The 15,659-nt window shown below is 26.3% G+C and overlaps 2 protein-coding genes across 4 annotated transcripts; one reads left to right on the plus strand and one right to left on the minus strand.

The window, feature by feature from the left end:
- Positions 1 to 6,289: 6,289 nt before the first annotated feature.
- LOC103310205 (tigger transposable element-derived protein 6-like) lies at positions 6,290 to 11,254 on the plus strand. Its single transcript, XM_008187668.1, has 2 exons — positions 6,290 to 7,755; positions 11,164 to 11,254. Exons 1-2 carry the CDS (start codon positions 6,290 to 6,292, stop codon positions 11,252 to 11,254), a joined length of 1,557 nt encoding a protein of 518 aa, XP_008185890.1.
- On the minus strand, positions 10,884 to 15,079 carry LOC100573721 (putative Dol-P-Glc:Glc(2)Man(9)GlcNAc(2)-PP-Dol alpha-1,2-glucosyltransferase). Of its 3 annotated transcripts, none has more exons than XM_016806744.2 (5): positions 14,969 to 15,075; positions 14,652 to 14,909; positions 13,221 to 13,451; positions 12,647 to 12,973; positions 10,884 to 12,582 (listed from the first exon to the last, which is right to left on the minus strand). In XM_016806744.2, exons 2-5 carry the CDS (start codon positions 14,889 to 14,891, stop codon positions 11,746 to 11,748), a joined length of 1,635 nt encoding a protein of 544 aa, XP_016662233.1. In that variant the 5' UTR covers positions 14,892 to 14,909; positions 14,969 to 15,075; the 3' UTR covers positions 10,884 to 11,745. The 3 variants fall into 3 exon arrangements, with proteins under 3 accessions (XP_016662233.1, XP_029341886.1, XP_029341885.1); XM_029486025.1 differs by having other exon boundaries at positions 10,938 to 11,285; positions 11,750 to 12,582; positions 14,652 to 15,079; XM_029486026.1 differs by lacking the exons at positions 14,652 to 14,909; positions 14,969 to 15,075 and adding an exon at positions 13,541 to 13,769.
- Positions 15,080 to 15,659: the final 580 nt, after the last annotated feature.

Genomic DNA, 15,659 nt, shown 5'->3' on the forward strand with positions numbered 1-15,659 from the left:
CATGATGATATTTGTCTGTTGATCAATAAAGAACCACAATAAGATAACGCTTCAGTCAAATTACAAATATTGTTATTGAATTTAATCAGTTTTATCATAACTCATGGTGTCTTTAGGCTTTTAAGTTGAAAATATACATATATTTTATAAAATTTTTAAATATTGCTAGTATAATATATGGGCTACACAGAAAATTGATATCACCGTTGTATACTCGACAAATTTAGAAGTATATTATATACCATTTCAAACTAAATAAATGTTAGTTAAAATTGATAAAGTTGATTAATGTTGCCTACCTAAAATTTTAAGAATAAAAATGTATAGAAATAAAAGTCATTGACTCGTGTAAAAAAATAATTTAAACTTTGGAATCCATCATAGAATATGACAAAAAAAAAACAGTTTTTTAAGAGGATGTGATTATTTCTTTTCCTTCTCTGACCAACGCTCAACATACCAAATTATTAGCTTTAATATTAGAGTGAATTGCCTATTATCAAACTTAAAACTAAGTATTATCAGTATTTTTATAGGTCATTCACTCTAATAAAAAAGCTATAAAGACTTGGCTTTTCACAAATATGGTACGTTGGGCCAAAGAGAGAAAAATAATAGTTACCGACATCCACTTATACTAAAACACAAATTTTGCATGCAAAATTATAAATAGCAATTTTTCAGAAATGTTTACTCAATAAGACATGCAAGACATGCTATTTCTTAAAAAATAATTTTTGTTGATTTTTATTATATTATAATGTTGATTAAGTTGATAAGCTTAGGAATTATTTATTATAATGAAATATAATTTATACTGACAAAAATTTTTATACATAAAAAAATTGCATTTAAAATTAGCTTAGAATTGATAACTGTCAAAAATTAATGTTAAAATTTTCATCAGTGCTGTATTTTATGTTCCAATAATTATTGATAACTGATTAACAGTAATTATTTTTAATTAGGACTATTTGATTTACTTATAGAAAAATGTATGATGTATCCATGATTATTTTGGGTCAATATATATTTGAACATGATTTTAAGTTTCATTTTAAATAATAATATAATTTTATTTATTTTTATTAAACATTCATATAGATAATTTATGTAAAAATAATTTATAATTTGTTAGGAAAGACATCCATACTATAAAATAAAAAACTTTAAAAATAATAAGAATTAATTATCATTCATAATTGTTATTTGAAAGTACACACAATTTATTTTCAATATTGATCTGAAATTTAAAAACGTGCCTAATTTATTAATGAGAAAAATGTGAAATTGGATAAATTATAATTTTTTTTAAAATTATTAACATTTAGAAGCACTATAATTTGTAATTTTCTATTATAGTTTTAATTACATTTTATATATTTCTTTGACCAGAAACAATAAGTACCCAATTTTAAAAATTTTAACGAGATTTCTGTATTTTGTTCCTATTTGACCTTTGTTGTTAGTATATCAAAATTCGTTCATAACCAACTGTTTGAAAATAATTTATTGTTTATATTTATGTATTATGTATTATGTTATTATATTATTAGCGATGACTATTTATTAAAAACTAAAAATTATTTAATTATCCAGACAGTAAATAACAATTTTATACTAACTCTGAACTGAAGCCCTTAAAAGTATTATGCATACATTACATGCTTATAAAATGTTCATAATATATTAATATATCATATAATATCTGATCAAGTTAACTGTCCAGTTGTCAATATTTTTGAAATGTATTGGTCATGTTGGTTTAACATGAGATTTATATCGTTAATTACATTCATATGTTATATAATATAACTTATAAAAGTTATCAATTTATTATTGTCACTTTCACCTTTCACTTTAATTTTTTTCTATATTTGTATTTAATCTTATAAAATATTTCAAATGTTTTAAAATGAATAAAACTAGTTCTATTATAATAAATAATCAAATTAAAATAATATATATAATTTTTTTTTATCATGATAAAACATAATATAATACTGCACAACAATATTAAAATATTAATATTATTACTGTATTGTAAAAACACTAAGTATATTATACAATTAAATCAATAAATAATGTTATTTATATTAATTAGTTAGTCAGGTGTTTTTAGTGATTTATATAGAATAATAGAAGTAAATAATCTCTTAACATTTGAGTTTCTCAGTGATTTATGGCTCGTTTAGTTAGCAAATAATTTCAACAACCTTTATTTGAAGCAATTTTATTGCAGTTATATAATATATTATATTATATTATGTATATTTAAAAAATATAAAAAAAAGGTGTGGGTAAATATATTTCTCGAACAATTTAAATCTTAACTGCCTAATTTATAATTAATAGAAGATCAATAATGTCATGTAAATATTTTTTTATATCAAATGGACAGACTATGTTAAGATAGTTTTTAAATGCATTATTAATATTAATTCCTTTTAGAAATTTGGTTATTTTAATTTAAAAACCAAGTTGTATTCATAAATAATAATTATAAAAAATTAAACAAATATCGCTTCTAAATATACTAATAATTTAAATGAATATAATTTTAAATGCAATTTCTTTATATATTAAAATTTAAAATAAAATATATTTTTTCTGAACACTGGCTATGGAAAGAATCTATGTTAAACTTGAACTTTTGGTATTGACGTATGGTAATACCAAATCTATTTTAAACCTTAACACTACATGGATTTTAGTACTTACAAGTGATTCACATTGTATAAACAATATATCTCATCCTTTTTAACATGTAAAAAATGTAAGAGTTGGATATAAGATCTAAGATGCAAAATAAAAATATTCCTTACAAACAAATACATTTTAATATTTGTACATTTATAAATACCCAACTAATAATATTGTTTAAATTCTGTTTCATCAATGACCTAAAATAAGTAATTATTTAAATCTAGCTATTAATTTAAAACTATTGTGCAATAATAGTTTATTATGTTGTATAATAGAGTATATAGAGTAGATATTTTTTGAAATTTATTATTTTGCTTTATAATTCTTGAGTGGTAGCTAGCAGTGATCACTATTATACCACTATGTAGGCTGGTTTAATTAATCTTTCAGCATTACTGTTTTTATCTTTATGCCTGTTACAAGAATAATACAGACAAATAATTATTCTTAAAACATCCTGAGTTAATACTTGTTGTATAATAGAGTAGGTAAATAATATGTGCATAAATAATTTACATAATTAAAAACTACTATTTTCATCCTTGGTACATTTTAAGCTAATATAAATAATACATTTATTTATATATTAAAATAAGTCTATCAACACCTTTTAAATGAATAATAAGCAAATTTTTAAAAATTTGATAAATAAATAATTAATTAATAAAATTAGTAACTATAAGTAATCTAACATTATAATTTCTATATAATATTTGATAAATATTGATATTTATTATTTAAGATACTTATTTATTTACTTACTATAATATATGTTTATTTTTTATTGTATTAAGTACCTGAAAATGTACTGTAGCCATAGGCCCAATTAAATGTATAATATACTTTTGGTATTTGTGCATTTTTATTTAAATTATTACCATTAATGATTGACATAGCTATTTAAGATTTTACTATGAAACCGTTTGCTTTTAGAGTAAAATAAAATATACTTTTAGTCCCAATTTTTGACCAGGGCTGGCCCTAGTTTTTACAGGGCCCCGTACAAAATAATTGTCCATGTCTTTTTTTAAATAGGTACATACTATATTTGTTTATATTTTCCTATGTTTTCATTATTTATTTATTATACTTCTCCCTCCCCAGATATATTTAATATGTATTGCAGTCTAGTTAATAATTGTTATATATTTTTGACTCAACACAAGACTTTTCAGTGAGACCCAGTGATCTACATTTATCAAAATAAATAAATGCCTGTTATTAAGTATTTTATTATATTGCGGTCGTACGCCCAGAATTTTTGTTTGTGGGGGGGAGGGGGTTTAATAATTTTTTCTTTTTTCCTTAGACACAAGTAAACAACTAAAACTAATTTTTAATAATAATTGTATTTATTATTACCATATAATATGTTAGGTATATTATTATGTATTTAATAATCATAATTATATTTATAACTAAATATTATGACAAATCAATTTAAAATTTAAGTTTTCTTTGTCACTTTTCAGTGAAAAGGGCCGGCCCTGTTTTTGACACATTCAATGTGATTATAATATTTTTTTTGTGAACGATAAATATTGATATATTTTTGTCTATAAACCAACTACTACAAAAGTACTTGAACATGTCAATTGTCAATATTATATTTAATAATTAACCTGGATATTGTGGGGAGATAACTATATTTACTATTTAATATGATAACCACATTTAAATAAAATATGGATTTATATATTTATAGTAAAATCAAAATTTATGTTGAAGACATATAAGGTAACAATAAAAAAAAATTAGCATAATGGTAAAGTATTAAAAATGTATTGTCATATAGGTATTTACTATCCAAACAAATTATGTATACCTACCGCATGTTATGAAAAATAAATGAAGAAACTGAATACAAAAATATTTAAAAATATGGCCGACCCCAAATAGTTGTGAGAGAAGGCAAAGGAAAAGAAGAAGAAGAAGAATTTATAAAATTGTATTAATACCACTGGTGTAGTATTGGTAAAATTAAAACTAAAACCCATCTTTCTCCAAAATAAGCCTTGGAAACATTGAAAAAAAAAACAGTTACATACACATATTAATATGTAAAATACAATATTGTACATTATCATGCATTTGCACATAAATATTGCTAAGTTGTTTAATGCTAGATGACATAGAAATCCATTTCAAGGTACTATGGTTAAATATGTGAAGTCTTATTTTGCATGCTTTTGCATATTTAGAGGTTTTTTTGACTAATTGTCATATTTATGCATATTTCTATTTTATCGGGCATATTATACATGATTTTGATATTCCTATTCATATAATTATATCAATATTTTTTTTTTATGGAAATACTACCTATGAAAGAATTCAAAGAATCAACATTTGACAAAAAAAAAACGTGATTGTTTATAATCTATTTAAAATCTATTTTTTTTTAATTGTGACAAAAAAATAAAATATACCTATAAAAAAGTTGGTAAGTGGATGTCGCTTTGATGTACAGTAGATTACAAGTGGGTCACTGTAATGGATGGTGTTAAATTTGAATTCAATGATATAATATAACCATTGTATAAGAAAAACGATTCTGAGTGAAAAAGGTCAGTCAGCCTATGATATTACTAAGTATATTTGATGATATTATTGTGAGTAAAGTAATATTTATATGTTAACCTATTCATGTGGAATCTTGTTTTAAATTTTCAATCCTTAGCTATAAAAGTCGATCATCTTATACATTTTTAACTAAAAAATAATTATTAAATTTTATCAAAATTTGAACTTTAAATAATTATAATTAGAGATCAGATTTTTATGTTTTTACATATCTTTACTGAGAGTATATGCAGCTCCAATTGGATAAGCTTTCTCGACGATTTATTTACCTATGAACTGATTTACAAAATTTTTTAGTGCATAAAAAAGAATATTTTAAGGTTATAGAATATTTTGTGTACAAAACATATTTTAGGAATACATTGCCATATTGCGTTCAATTTTGAATATTTTAGAAAAATTTAATAGATAGTAAAATTTTTTTATATTTTGAGTCCATAAGGCTGAATTATTTAAGTTTGAGTTATTTTAATACATAATATTATTCTGTTGAACTATATACAATCATTTTTTTATTTTTAATATTTTGAGCCCATAAGGCTGAATTATTTAAGTTTGAGCTATTTTAATACATAATATTATTCCGTTGAACTACAGTAGAAGCCGCTTATTAGAAACACGGATTATTGATACAATCGCGTTATTGAAACAAAATGTACCAGGACGGATCGCCCGTATATTAGGACATTTAAAATAAATCGAATTATTGAAACATTACATCGGTTATTTGAAACAATAATTAGGCGGAGATCAGTTGACATATTATACACCGGTTATCCGTACCTAACCTAACCTAACCTAACCAATATAATTTAATCTTATCTTTGCTGTCGTTACGTTTATATATGGACGGCACTTTATCTTGCGTCCTATACGATGAGCACTTTTCTGTACGTATCGTTAGTTCAACTTCGGCGTGTGTACGTAAAGGTGATTAGTGTTTCGTTATTTCGTTTGTACATTTATTACGCTTCTAAAAATCTAAGATCTAAATCTAAAAATGTCTAAACGCCGAGATTTAAGTGCTAAACAGAAGTGTGATTTATTAAAATCATACGACGTGCTTCCAAAAATTAGTTTACGTGATGCCGCAGCTCGTTTAAACGTTTCACATTGCACATTAAATAGAATTTTAAAAAACCGTTCGAATATTGAACGCGCAATAATGTACAATGAAAGCGATAGTCGGAAAAGAAAAAGTGCTGGAAAAGAAGAAGTTGTAGACAAAGCGTTAAAGAAATGGTTCTTACAAGTAAGGAAAAAAGATGCCAGTATTAATGGTCCACTTTTACGCCAAAAAGCAGAAGACCTGGCAAAGAAAATGGGGAAAGACGGTTTTGTTGCGACGGAAGGATGGTTTCAACGTTGGAAGAAAAGGGAGAACATCAGCTCCATTAAAACACATGGAGAGCAAGGAGAAGCCGATTTTAGTGCGGCACAATCGTGGTTTAAAACTCATTGGACCGATTTGCTATCCCAGTACTCCCCCTCTGATATTTTCAATGCTAACGAGACTGGGCTTTATTTTAGAGCTCTACCTGAACACACATACGCACTCAAACTTGACAAAGCCAAAGGGGCAAAAACGAGTAAAGAGCGACTCACAATTATGTGTTGTGTCAGCATGAACGGGGAAAAACGGAAATTGATGGTAATAGGTAAGAGTCAGAACCCACGGTGTTTTAAGGGAGTGAAAACATTACCAATAGATTACAAGGCAAATAAAAGCGCTTGGATGACTGCAGAAATTTTCAAAGATTGGCTGATCAATTGGGATAAAGAGCTCAATCGGAACATTTTATTACTCATTGATAATTGTCCAGCTCATATCATTGACTGCATAAACTTAAGACACATAAAAGTTATTTTCTTACCAGCAAATACTACTTCGATCATTCAACCATGCGACCAAGGTATCATACGCACCTTCAAAGCTTATTACAGATCAGCAATAAGGGGAAAAGTTCTCGCAGTGATTGATAATGGTCTACACGATGCATATTGTTCCTTGCAAGCTAACGATATAGCAAAAAAAATAACCATTCTTGATGCTATTCATTTAGCAAAAGAAGCATGGAATAAAGTAAGTGTGGAGACAATTCGAAATTGTTTTCGTCACGGTGGATTCAAAACAGATGACAAAACAGACGACGAACACGAACATAGTTTGCCTGAAAAACCAGTCGATCTCTTGGATGAAGTATATGACGATTGGGTTGATGTGGACTCACACCTCGATGTAGCAGAGATTCAAACAGAAGAAGAGATTTGTAATGCGGTAATGAATCTTCAAACAATTGAACGGGCCAATACTGACGATGAAGAAGAAAACAGCGAGACACCCCTGTCACCGCCATTAAACAAGGAAATTGTAGAAGCTTTATGTGCCCTCAGGAGAGCTGTTCAGCATCGTGCGGATGAAATAGGTTTTGAGCTTCATTATTCATATGAAGATATGGTTGTGGAGTTACTTAACAAAAAAACAAACTTCGATCGATAAACATTTTAAATAATATAGTAAGATAAATATTTTAAATACGAAAATCGTAATATACATATACATACATATATACATAGTTAAATTAATACATACATAAATAAATTTCCCGCGTATTTTTCATTTTTTTTTTTTCATAGTACAAATCTAACAAATCACTTATTAGAAACAATCGGTTAATTGACACATTTCACTTTGATCCCAAAGTGTTTCTAATAAGCGGCTTCTACTGTATATGCAATATTTTTTTTATTTTTAATATTATTATTTTTGAATTAATAAGGCTGATCAATTATTTAAGTTTGAGTTTGAATACATAATATTATTCTGTTAATGAACTATATGCAATTATTTTTTATTTTTTATTTTAGAATTATTATTTTTTGAATTCATAAGTTTGTGTTACAACAGTTAAATAATAAATATAGGTACACTAGTATGGCACTATATCACCATATAATAGATTAAATAATCTTTTATTATAATCTTATTTTATTTTAATCTTTTATTTGTTTTTTCAGTGTTTAATACATTTTTATGAAAAATCATATTTTTTCATGAAAGAATATTTTTACATATAAAAGATTATTTTGATGAAATTATAGAGCATAGAAGAATCTTATTTTCCAGATTTTAAGTGTATATAAATCTGGTCTCTACTTATAATATAGGTAGGTTATAAACATAATATTAAATAATATTCACACAATCACACACACTGATGAACCGCCTCCACACAGAATCGTGTTTCGTATACAATGTTCAATGATATTACATCATTGAATTCAAATTTAATACTGTACAGTTATACTGTAATACTGTACAGCAGAAGGAGTAGCGACATCCACTTGCCCACCTTTTTTTTATATTGGTTGTATTATTTTCAATAGATTTTTGATTCAACTAGATGCTTGAACCAATCAATTTTTAAATGAATTACTTCTCTATTTGCAACTAATAAAAATGGTTTCATTTGCTGAAAAGTTAATTTTTATATTTTACAATATTTCTGATTTAAAAGAAAATAATAATATTTAAACTAACAATATCTGATCTGTGCCAGTTGTATTTTCTTTATTTATTATTATTTAATGAATTAATAACTAACTAATTAACTATAGTAAATTAGTCATTAATAATTAGCACTGTAAATAGCCTTTTTGTTAATATAGTTATACCTTCAAATGAAAATAAATATCGCATACAATATAATATATAATACAGTGCAACAGAAAAACCTGACAAATGGTATAACTTGTATTCTAATCAATATATTAAAATTTTTTTCCTATATAATTTATTCACTTGTACGGTGTAGCATAAGATCTTTATTTTATTTTTTAATACTAAAAATTTTAAATTTTAAATCTTTTAAATTTTTTTTTGAAAATTTAAAATAGCCTTTATGTAAATCTGGATTTTAGAAAACGTTTGATAGTAAACCATTTATCTAAGTCAAATAGTTTATTTTTATAATTTTTTTAAATGTCAATGTTTTGAAGTACCTCTTATATTTGAAAAATAATTACATTTTAAAATAATATTTAGATTTTAACAAGTACCTAATTCTCATAAAATATTTTTTATACATTTAATTTTAAATGTTTTTTTTATGACTGGATCAACTTTATATAACAAAAATAATAACATTAAAATTACTTCTAAAAAAACCAGATATGATCTACAGATCTTTAAACCAGATTTACAAATTGGCTATTATGAATTTTTTATTTTCATGATTAAAAATAAAAATGTTAAAATATTGATTAGAAAAGTTATTTAATTTTTCATGTCTTCCTGTTACATCCTTTATATATAGTCTTAATTATAATTTATTACTTGCTTAATTTTATTTTTTTGTAGATACTAATATAATGTACAAATATACTATTTCCCAATAATTGATTCAATTACCAATCATTTTATTTATTTAAAATAGTCACTTTGAATGAGGTATGTGTTGATCATGTGATAGGTCATTCAAAGTTACATAACAAAAGAAAAACATTATTAATTTTCAGTTAATACTTATTACATGGAATTTCAAGGGGAACAGAAAAAAGTTCAAGATATCGAGTTTTATATTAATGATATTTAGGTTAAATTGGAATTTCAATAGGTTTTAAATTTAGTTTCAATTAACGGAAAAAATCAAGATAAAAAAATACTACATAATAAGAATCTACTGTATATAAATCTAATAACGGTAAGTAATACACCCTTCATTAATAGCTCTTATTTCTAGCCATTATTCAAATGATTGTATGTGCATATGTTGTCTCCATGTAACTAGTGGATATAATTTTTTTTCAAGACAATCAACCATCAGATTTAAAGGTTAGAGTATAATTTACTTATTGTTTTTTATATTTCAATTTCAAAAGCAACTTAAAAATATTTTAAACATTTTAATTGCCTAAGACCTCTTTTTACGTAATGAAGTTTTAAACCTTTTCACTGCTACAATAATTTTGTTCAGCAACCCGCCTGTGCTACATAAAATAAAATATTTATTCATTATTTTTTTTTTTATTTAAATTTTGATATCTTATTTATAATATAATCAAATTATTTGAGTTTAAAATAATGTAAGCCTGTGTTTTCTAAAATTGAACGGTTTTTTAGCAAATAATAATATTATAAAATAAAGGAACATAAATAATTATAGTTTATCTGGAGCAGTGAAAGGGTTAACAGTGCCTTATTAAATCAACTTTGAAAGGTCCTAACTATGCTAATTTAACATGGAAGAATAACAATAAAAATAACTAAGTTTAATCATTTTGAGTAAATTTAATATTGAATGTATTTATAATAAAAATAATGACAATCTTATTGATATTTCAATACATAATAAATATTACAAATAGAATATGGGTCAGTCTCGTTAGGTATTTGAATAAATTTATATTAAATACTATGTGCCAGTCTTGCTAAATATTTCAATACATTTTTAGTACATTTAATACAAAATATAAATGTAATTTAAATAAATTTAAGAAAATAATTATTTTGTATAATTATTAGTACAATGCAATAATATGGTCTTTATTCTTCTACAAATATAATAATTGCATTAAAAACACAGTAGTAAGAAAATATGTATATATTTTAATTTAATCTAATTTAGATGGGTTGTATTTTATTGAATTTTAGTTACAAATTTCAATATGATTATATTTAATTAACAATAACAAATTATATTAACATTATTTTCCCAATTTGGGAGAATTTATAATTTTCTGAACATGAATTATTAACACATGTATATCCACGACCTTGGCAAAAAATATTCATACGTTAAGTATTTTGATGTTTGGCAATAGTAATTATTGTATTAACAGTAATTTGTCCTGTGTTTGTGTTTATTTTTATAGTGAAATGAAGCGACACGAAATTTGTCCAAAAACATATTTTTGTACTTTAATGTCTGGTCCACAATGGACAATAAAGCAAAACAAAACATAAGCTCAACATTTCCCAACACAGACAAGTCAATCTAAAATGTTTTTAAAAACAGAAATACAAAAAAAATTAGACTTTGTATGGACCAGTCACAATTTATCTTAAATATAAGTCTTAATCTGAAGAACAATTATTTATTTATTTTAAACAATTAGAAGTTAATTTCTTTTTTATGCATTTTAAGTTCAGCATACATGATTTTAAAATAAAAATATTAATTCTACTATAATATTAAAGTATTAAATTGATACGTGTTTTGTCAACACTTCTATTTATAATTAATAGTTGTCAAAGAATCACATAATTTTGTTTAAACATAAACATTCCTTTTGTACAATTGCATTGCGCCTTATATCTTATAGTATAAAATTATCACATTTCTATAGCAAATAACAAAATTAACGTAATTTAAGTAAATTAACATAAAATATATAATGTAGGATTTTCAATTAGATATAAACTTAATTATAATTTAGTAATAATTAACAATAAAATCACCAAGTAAAGCGATCCAATCGACCCGTGTTGTCCATGGATGAAACAAAAGGACTATACAAAAATACCCTCATTATAACAAAATTAAAAACCTGGTATGCTATAAACTCAATGAACGCTGCTTTAAAAGTATGACTGTTTGTAAATTGTTTATTACTGTGTAGTCTGTACATAAGATATGGTACAACAAAATAACGAGGCTCCAACAGGAATTGAGCACAAAGAACGAGAGGTGTTACTATCCAATATGCCAATCTATAAGCAATTGAAGATTGCATCAATGTTCTATTTACTAACCATAGACCGCATGCATAGAATGGTACTGGTAAATATCTCAAAAAGACTGGTTTACCAGGACTGAACAACAATCGCCAAACATAAAATGTATAATGCCTGTTGTCAGCCAACAAGTACGGATGGGCAATAGTATTAAAATACACCAACCCAGATATTATAATTAATAGAGTGACAACTAGTACTTTGGATGTGTTATTGTGAATTTCACGAAAGGCATTGGCTAAATTGAAATGTTTGCTAACATAATTAGAAGTTAGTATTTTAAAATATGCCTGAGATAACAACCATGGTAATGAAAATGCTAATACAAATACAACAAAGTAGCACAACTGCATTGGATGAAAACGAGGAACGTGTGCTCGTCGATCACCAACAACTATATCACCATTATTTAATAAAACTACGAACGAAAAAAAAGATAAAATAACTATGACATTTGGGCAGGTGACACGTAGACATTTCTGAAAAAATTCTATTAACTTCTTGGACTTATGCTTGTTTTTAATTGAACAGCAATGGTAGAACTCAATAATTGTAGCCTGAAAAAAAAGATCACATTTAAAAATGATATTTTATTGTAAATTACATTACTATAATACTTACTTGGATGTACGAAAATATAGAAACACTATTTTTTATAGTAGGAAAACATTGTTCGGCGCAGTGACACACATCTATAATGGATGCAAAGACTAACCATGCGATGTTTGTCTGACGACAGAGGACCGAAAATCCACCAAATATAATTTTGACCAAGAAATTAGTCTCATTACTCAAATGACTGGAATACCATAAGAAAATAGACGCTGTAGCCCATGCGTCTGTATAATAAAGCATTGAATATGGCGCATAAATAACAGGGAATGTTGCTACACTCAGAGCCAAGAACACACAAGACCATTTTGCAATCTTTGTTTTCTTATTTTCATTCTGTAACAAACAATTAGAATATAAATAATATGTTATTTATTCTCATGTTTCAGACATAATTGTATGTATTACAACAAGTTATGGACATTAATAAAACTTTCTCTGACACCTTTCATAGTTACCTAAATTCATACCTAGGAAATTGAAAATTGAAATTGGTTAAAATATATTAAATTAAGTGAATCTAAGTTATTAGCAACATTTATATTATTACTGTATTTAAATTAATTAAAGTTTACATACTAACCAGAAAAATAAGTAGTTGACAACGGTAGAATGCATAATATAAGCATGCTGGAGCTCCCACCGCATTTACAGCCCGCAATGCAACCAAAGAACATGGATCATTGCCACGAAGGACATCATGGTCCAATACACCAAATAGTGACAATATTGTGTCATAAATCTTCATAAAAGGTACTAACACAGTACTTGACAATAAATAAAGTCCAGGTAGTGTAGTTATTTTTGGATCCCACTGAAAATAAAATTATTGGTGTTTGTTTAAATATATTTTATAAATGATTACCAATGAAATAATAAAATAATATTAGTAAACTACTTTACATAGTGTATTATAATCATAATGTAGTCTCTATTACACTCTATACTCTATACAGTTGTTGATCAGTATTGCAGCAATAAAACTGCTTAATTTATTTCTTAATAGTGTTGGTTTGTCACAGTGTGTGAATGTTAACACTTATACAGTTATACTAGGGGGTCATCAAATGGCAGCCCGTGAAAAATTTTATATCTAAGATCAAAAAATTAATACTATCAATATCTACAGGTAGTTTGATCAAATATTATGTTAACAATGAAAAGTTATTTAAAATTCTTAATGAAACACATATAATATCTGTGGAACATGGAGGTAGAAATCGTATGGAATATGAACTTAGTGGATTACCTATAAACTTGTATTTTATAAATTAATTTGAATGAAAAATAAAATATAAAACATTAAAATAAACTCATAGAATATTAATTGAGGTAGGTAGGTTATCTTTATTGTAAATCTAATCTACTAGGGCCAGTTGTACCGTTTACGGTTTAACTTCGATTACGCTTAATCAGCTGATAACAGATATTTAACCAGGCAAATTCGGCCGATTAAACTCCGGTTAACTTTAATCAGAGATGGTACAACTGGCCCTAAGTAGGTAATTGCATGTCTGGATAGTATATTATGTGATTTAAGTCAACAAATTTAACATGAAAATGATTAATATATTTTAATATTTATAAAATAATAAATTTCTGCTATATCATAGGTAATTCTAATTAATGCACTACCAACATCTGTGATGAGATTAATTTAAGTAGGTAGGTTATTCAAAAGATTGACAGTTTTTCAAATTTTAGCCATACTGAAAATAAAGTGAAAAACCAAGGTAGGTATTACCTACTATATTCACATAAACTTAATTATTATTAAATTAGGTCCACAAATGTTCTTACCTACTACAGACAGTTCCCATTTATTTATTTTACATTAACACAATACATATGTGTAAGAGACAATAATAATTAATAGGTATGAGTACTAAGATGTTATCTAAATTAATAGTCTTTTTAAATAGTCCGATCCAAGACAAAACACAGAAAGTGTCATTTCAAAAATATGCAATCTAACATTTGTAGTTTAATGAATAAGAAAAAATAATTTACTAACTTTATGAAACGCTGCTCGACAATAGTGTTGTGCTTGTGGCACATGAAATTCTTCGTCTATATAATACTCGTCGGGGCCGAACAATGGTTGCACAACGTACCGTAACAAATACCAGGTGACGGTAGACAGAACGACGGCAGGTAGGATCGAGGCATTTAATCCACAGATCGTTTCGGAGTACTGTGCAAGTGGTTTCTTTCTACTACGCCGAGCCTCCTTTGTTGCTACCGGAGCGGCCATCAGATTTATGCACAGATCCTACAAACTGTATAATATATAATCATCGATCATAATCGACAGCCCACGTACGTAGGTACCAATGGATAATCACGTTGTTATGAGTGGGCACTCAATATTATAAGAACATTAAATATTATGTAGTATAAATTATTTTATAACGAAGATGCAAACATACAATTTCAAATATCGGACGTGTCGCGACCAACGCGACAACGAATGATAAACAACGTTATCAAGGTTGATAACGCGCTGATAATACCACAGAATAATATTCTGTGATAATACTTTGATTAATGAATGGGGCTATGAGCGGAGCGTCTCACGCCAGCCAAGATGCCAAAATTTCATGGTGAAGTGAGACGCTCGTCGGGGCTCACGAAGTCACTACTAGGGCACCATAGATATGTATATTATATGTAGAGCCTTATCACGACTGTCCTCTGCTATCCCGTATATTGTTATATTCTGTGATCCCGTCTACGAAATTATCATTCGATTATTGTCGCTATAACAGAGAAATTCCACTATGAGCGCCACATACTTATGCGTGCGCCCAACAATATCGCAAAAATTTACTGAGCAACCGAATAACCGATAACGACATCCGAACATTCAAATTGAAATTGTATGAAAATTTAGTTTATTTTTAATTTTTTTATAATAATATTAAATAAACTAAACATGCCGGGACATAGATGCATCATACCAGGATGTAAATCTGGTTACGATTCGTGTCTAGACAAACACCATTATTTCACTGTTCCAAAA

The sequence above is a fragment of the Acyrthosiphon pisum genome, chromosome X (assembly GCF_005508785.2).
Source record: "Acyrthosiphon pisum isolate AL4f chromosome X, pea_aphid_22Mar2018_4r6ur, whole genome shotgun sequence".
Classification (NCBI taxonomy): domain Eukaryota; kingdom Metazoa; phylum Arthropoda; class Insecta; order Hemiptera; family Aphididae; genus Acyrthosiphon; species Acyrthosiphon pisum.

Excerpts from the sequence above, each read along its gene's own strand:
- LOC100573721 (XM_016806744.2), bottom strand. The coding sequence starts at position 14,891 with ATGGCCGCTCCGGTAGCAACAAAGGAGGCTCGGCGTAGTAGAAAGAAA. Across the intron at positions 13,452-14,651 it reads GTCGAGCAGCGTTTCATAAA|TGGGATCCAAAAATAACTAC; the intron begins GTTAGTAAATTA and ends TTTTATTTTCAG. Across the intron at positions 12,974-13,220 it reads GTCAACTACTTATTTTTCTG|AATGAAAATAAGAAAACAAA; the intron begins GTTAGTATGTAA and ends TGTTTGTTACAG.
- LOC103310205 (XM_008187668.1), top strand. The coding sequence starts at position 6,290 with ATGTCTAAACGCCGAGATTTAAGTGCTAAACAGAAGTGTGATTTATTA. Across the intron at positions 7,756-11,163 it reads TATGAAGATATGGTTGTGGA|TGAAATGAAGCGACACGAAA; the intron begins GTTACTTAACAA and ends TTATTTTTATAG.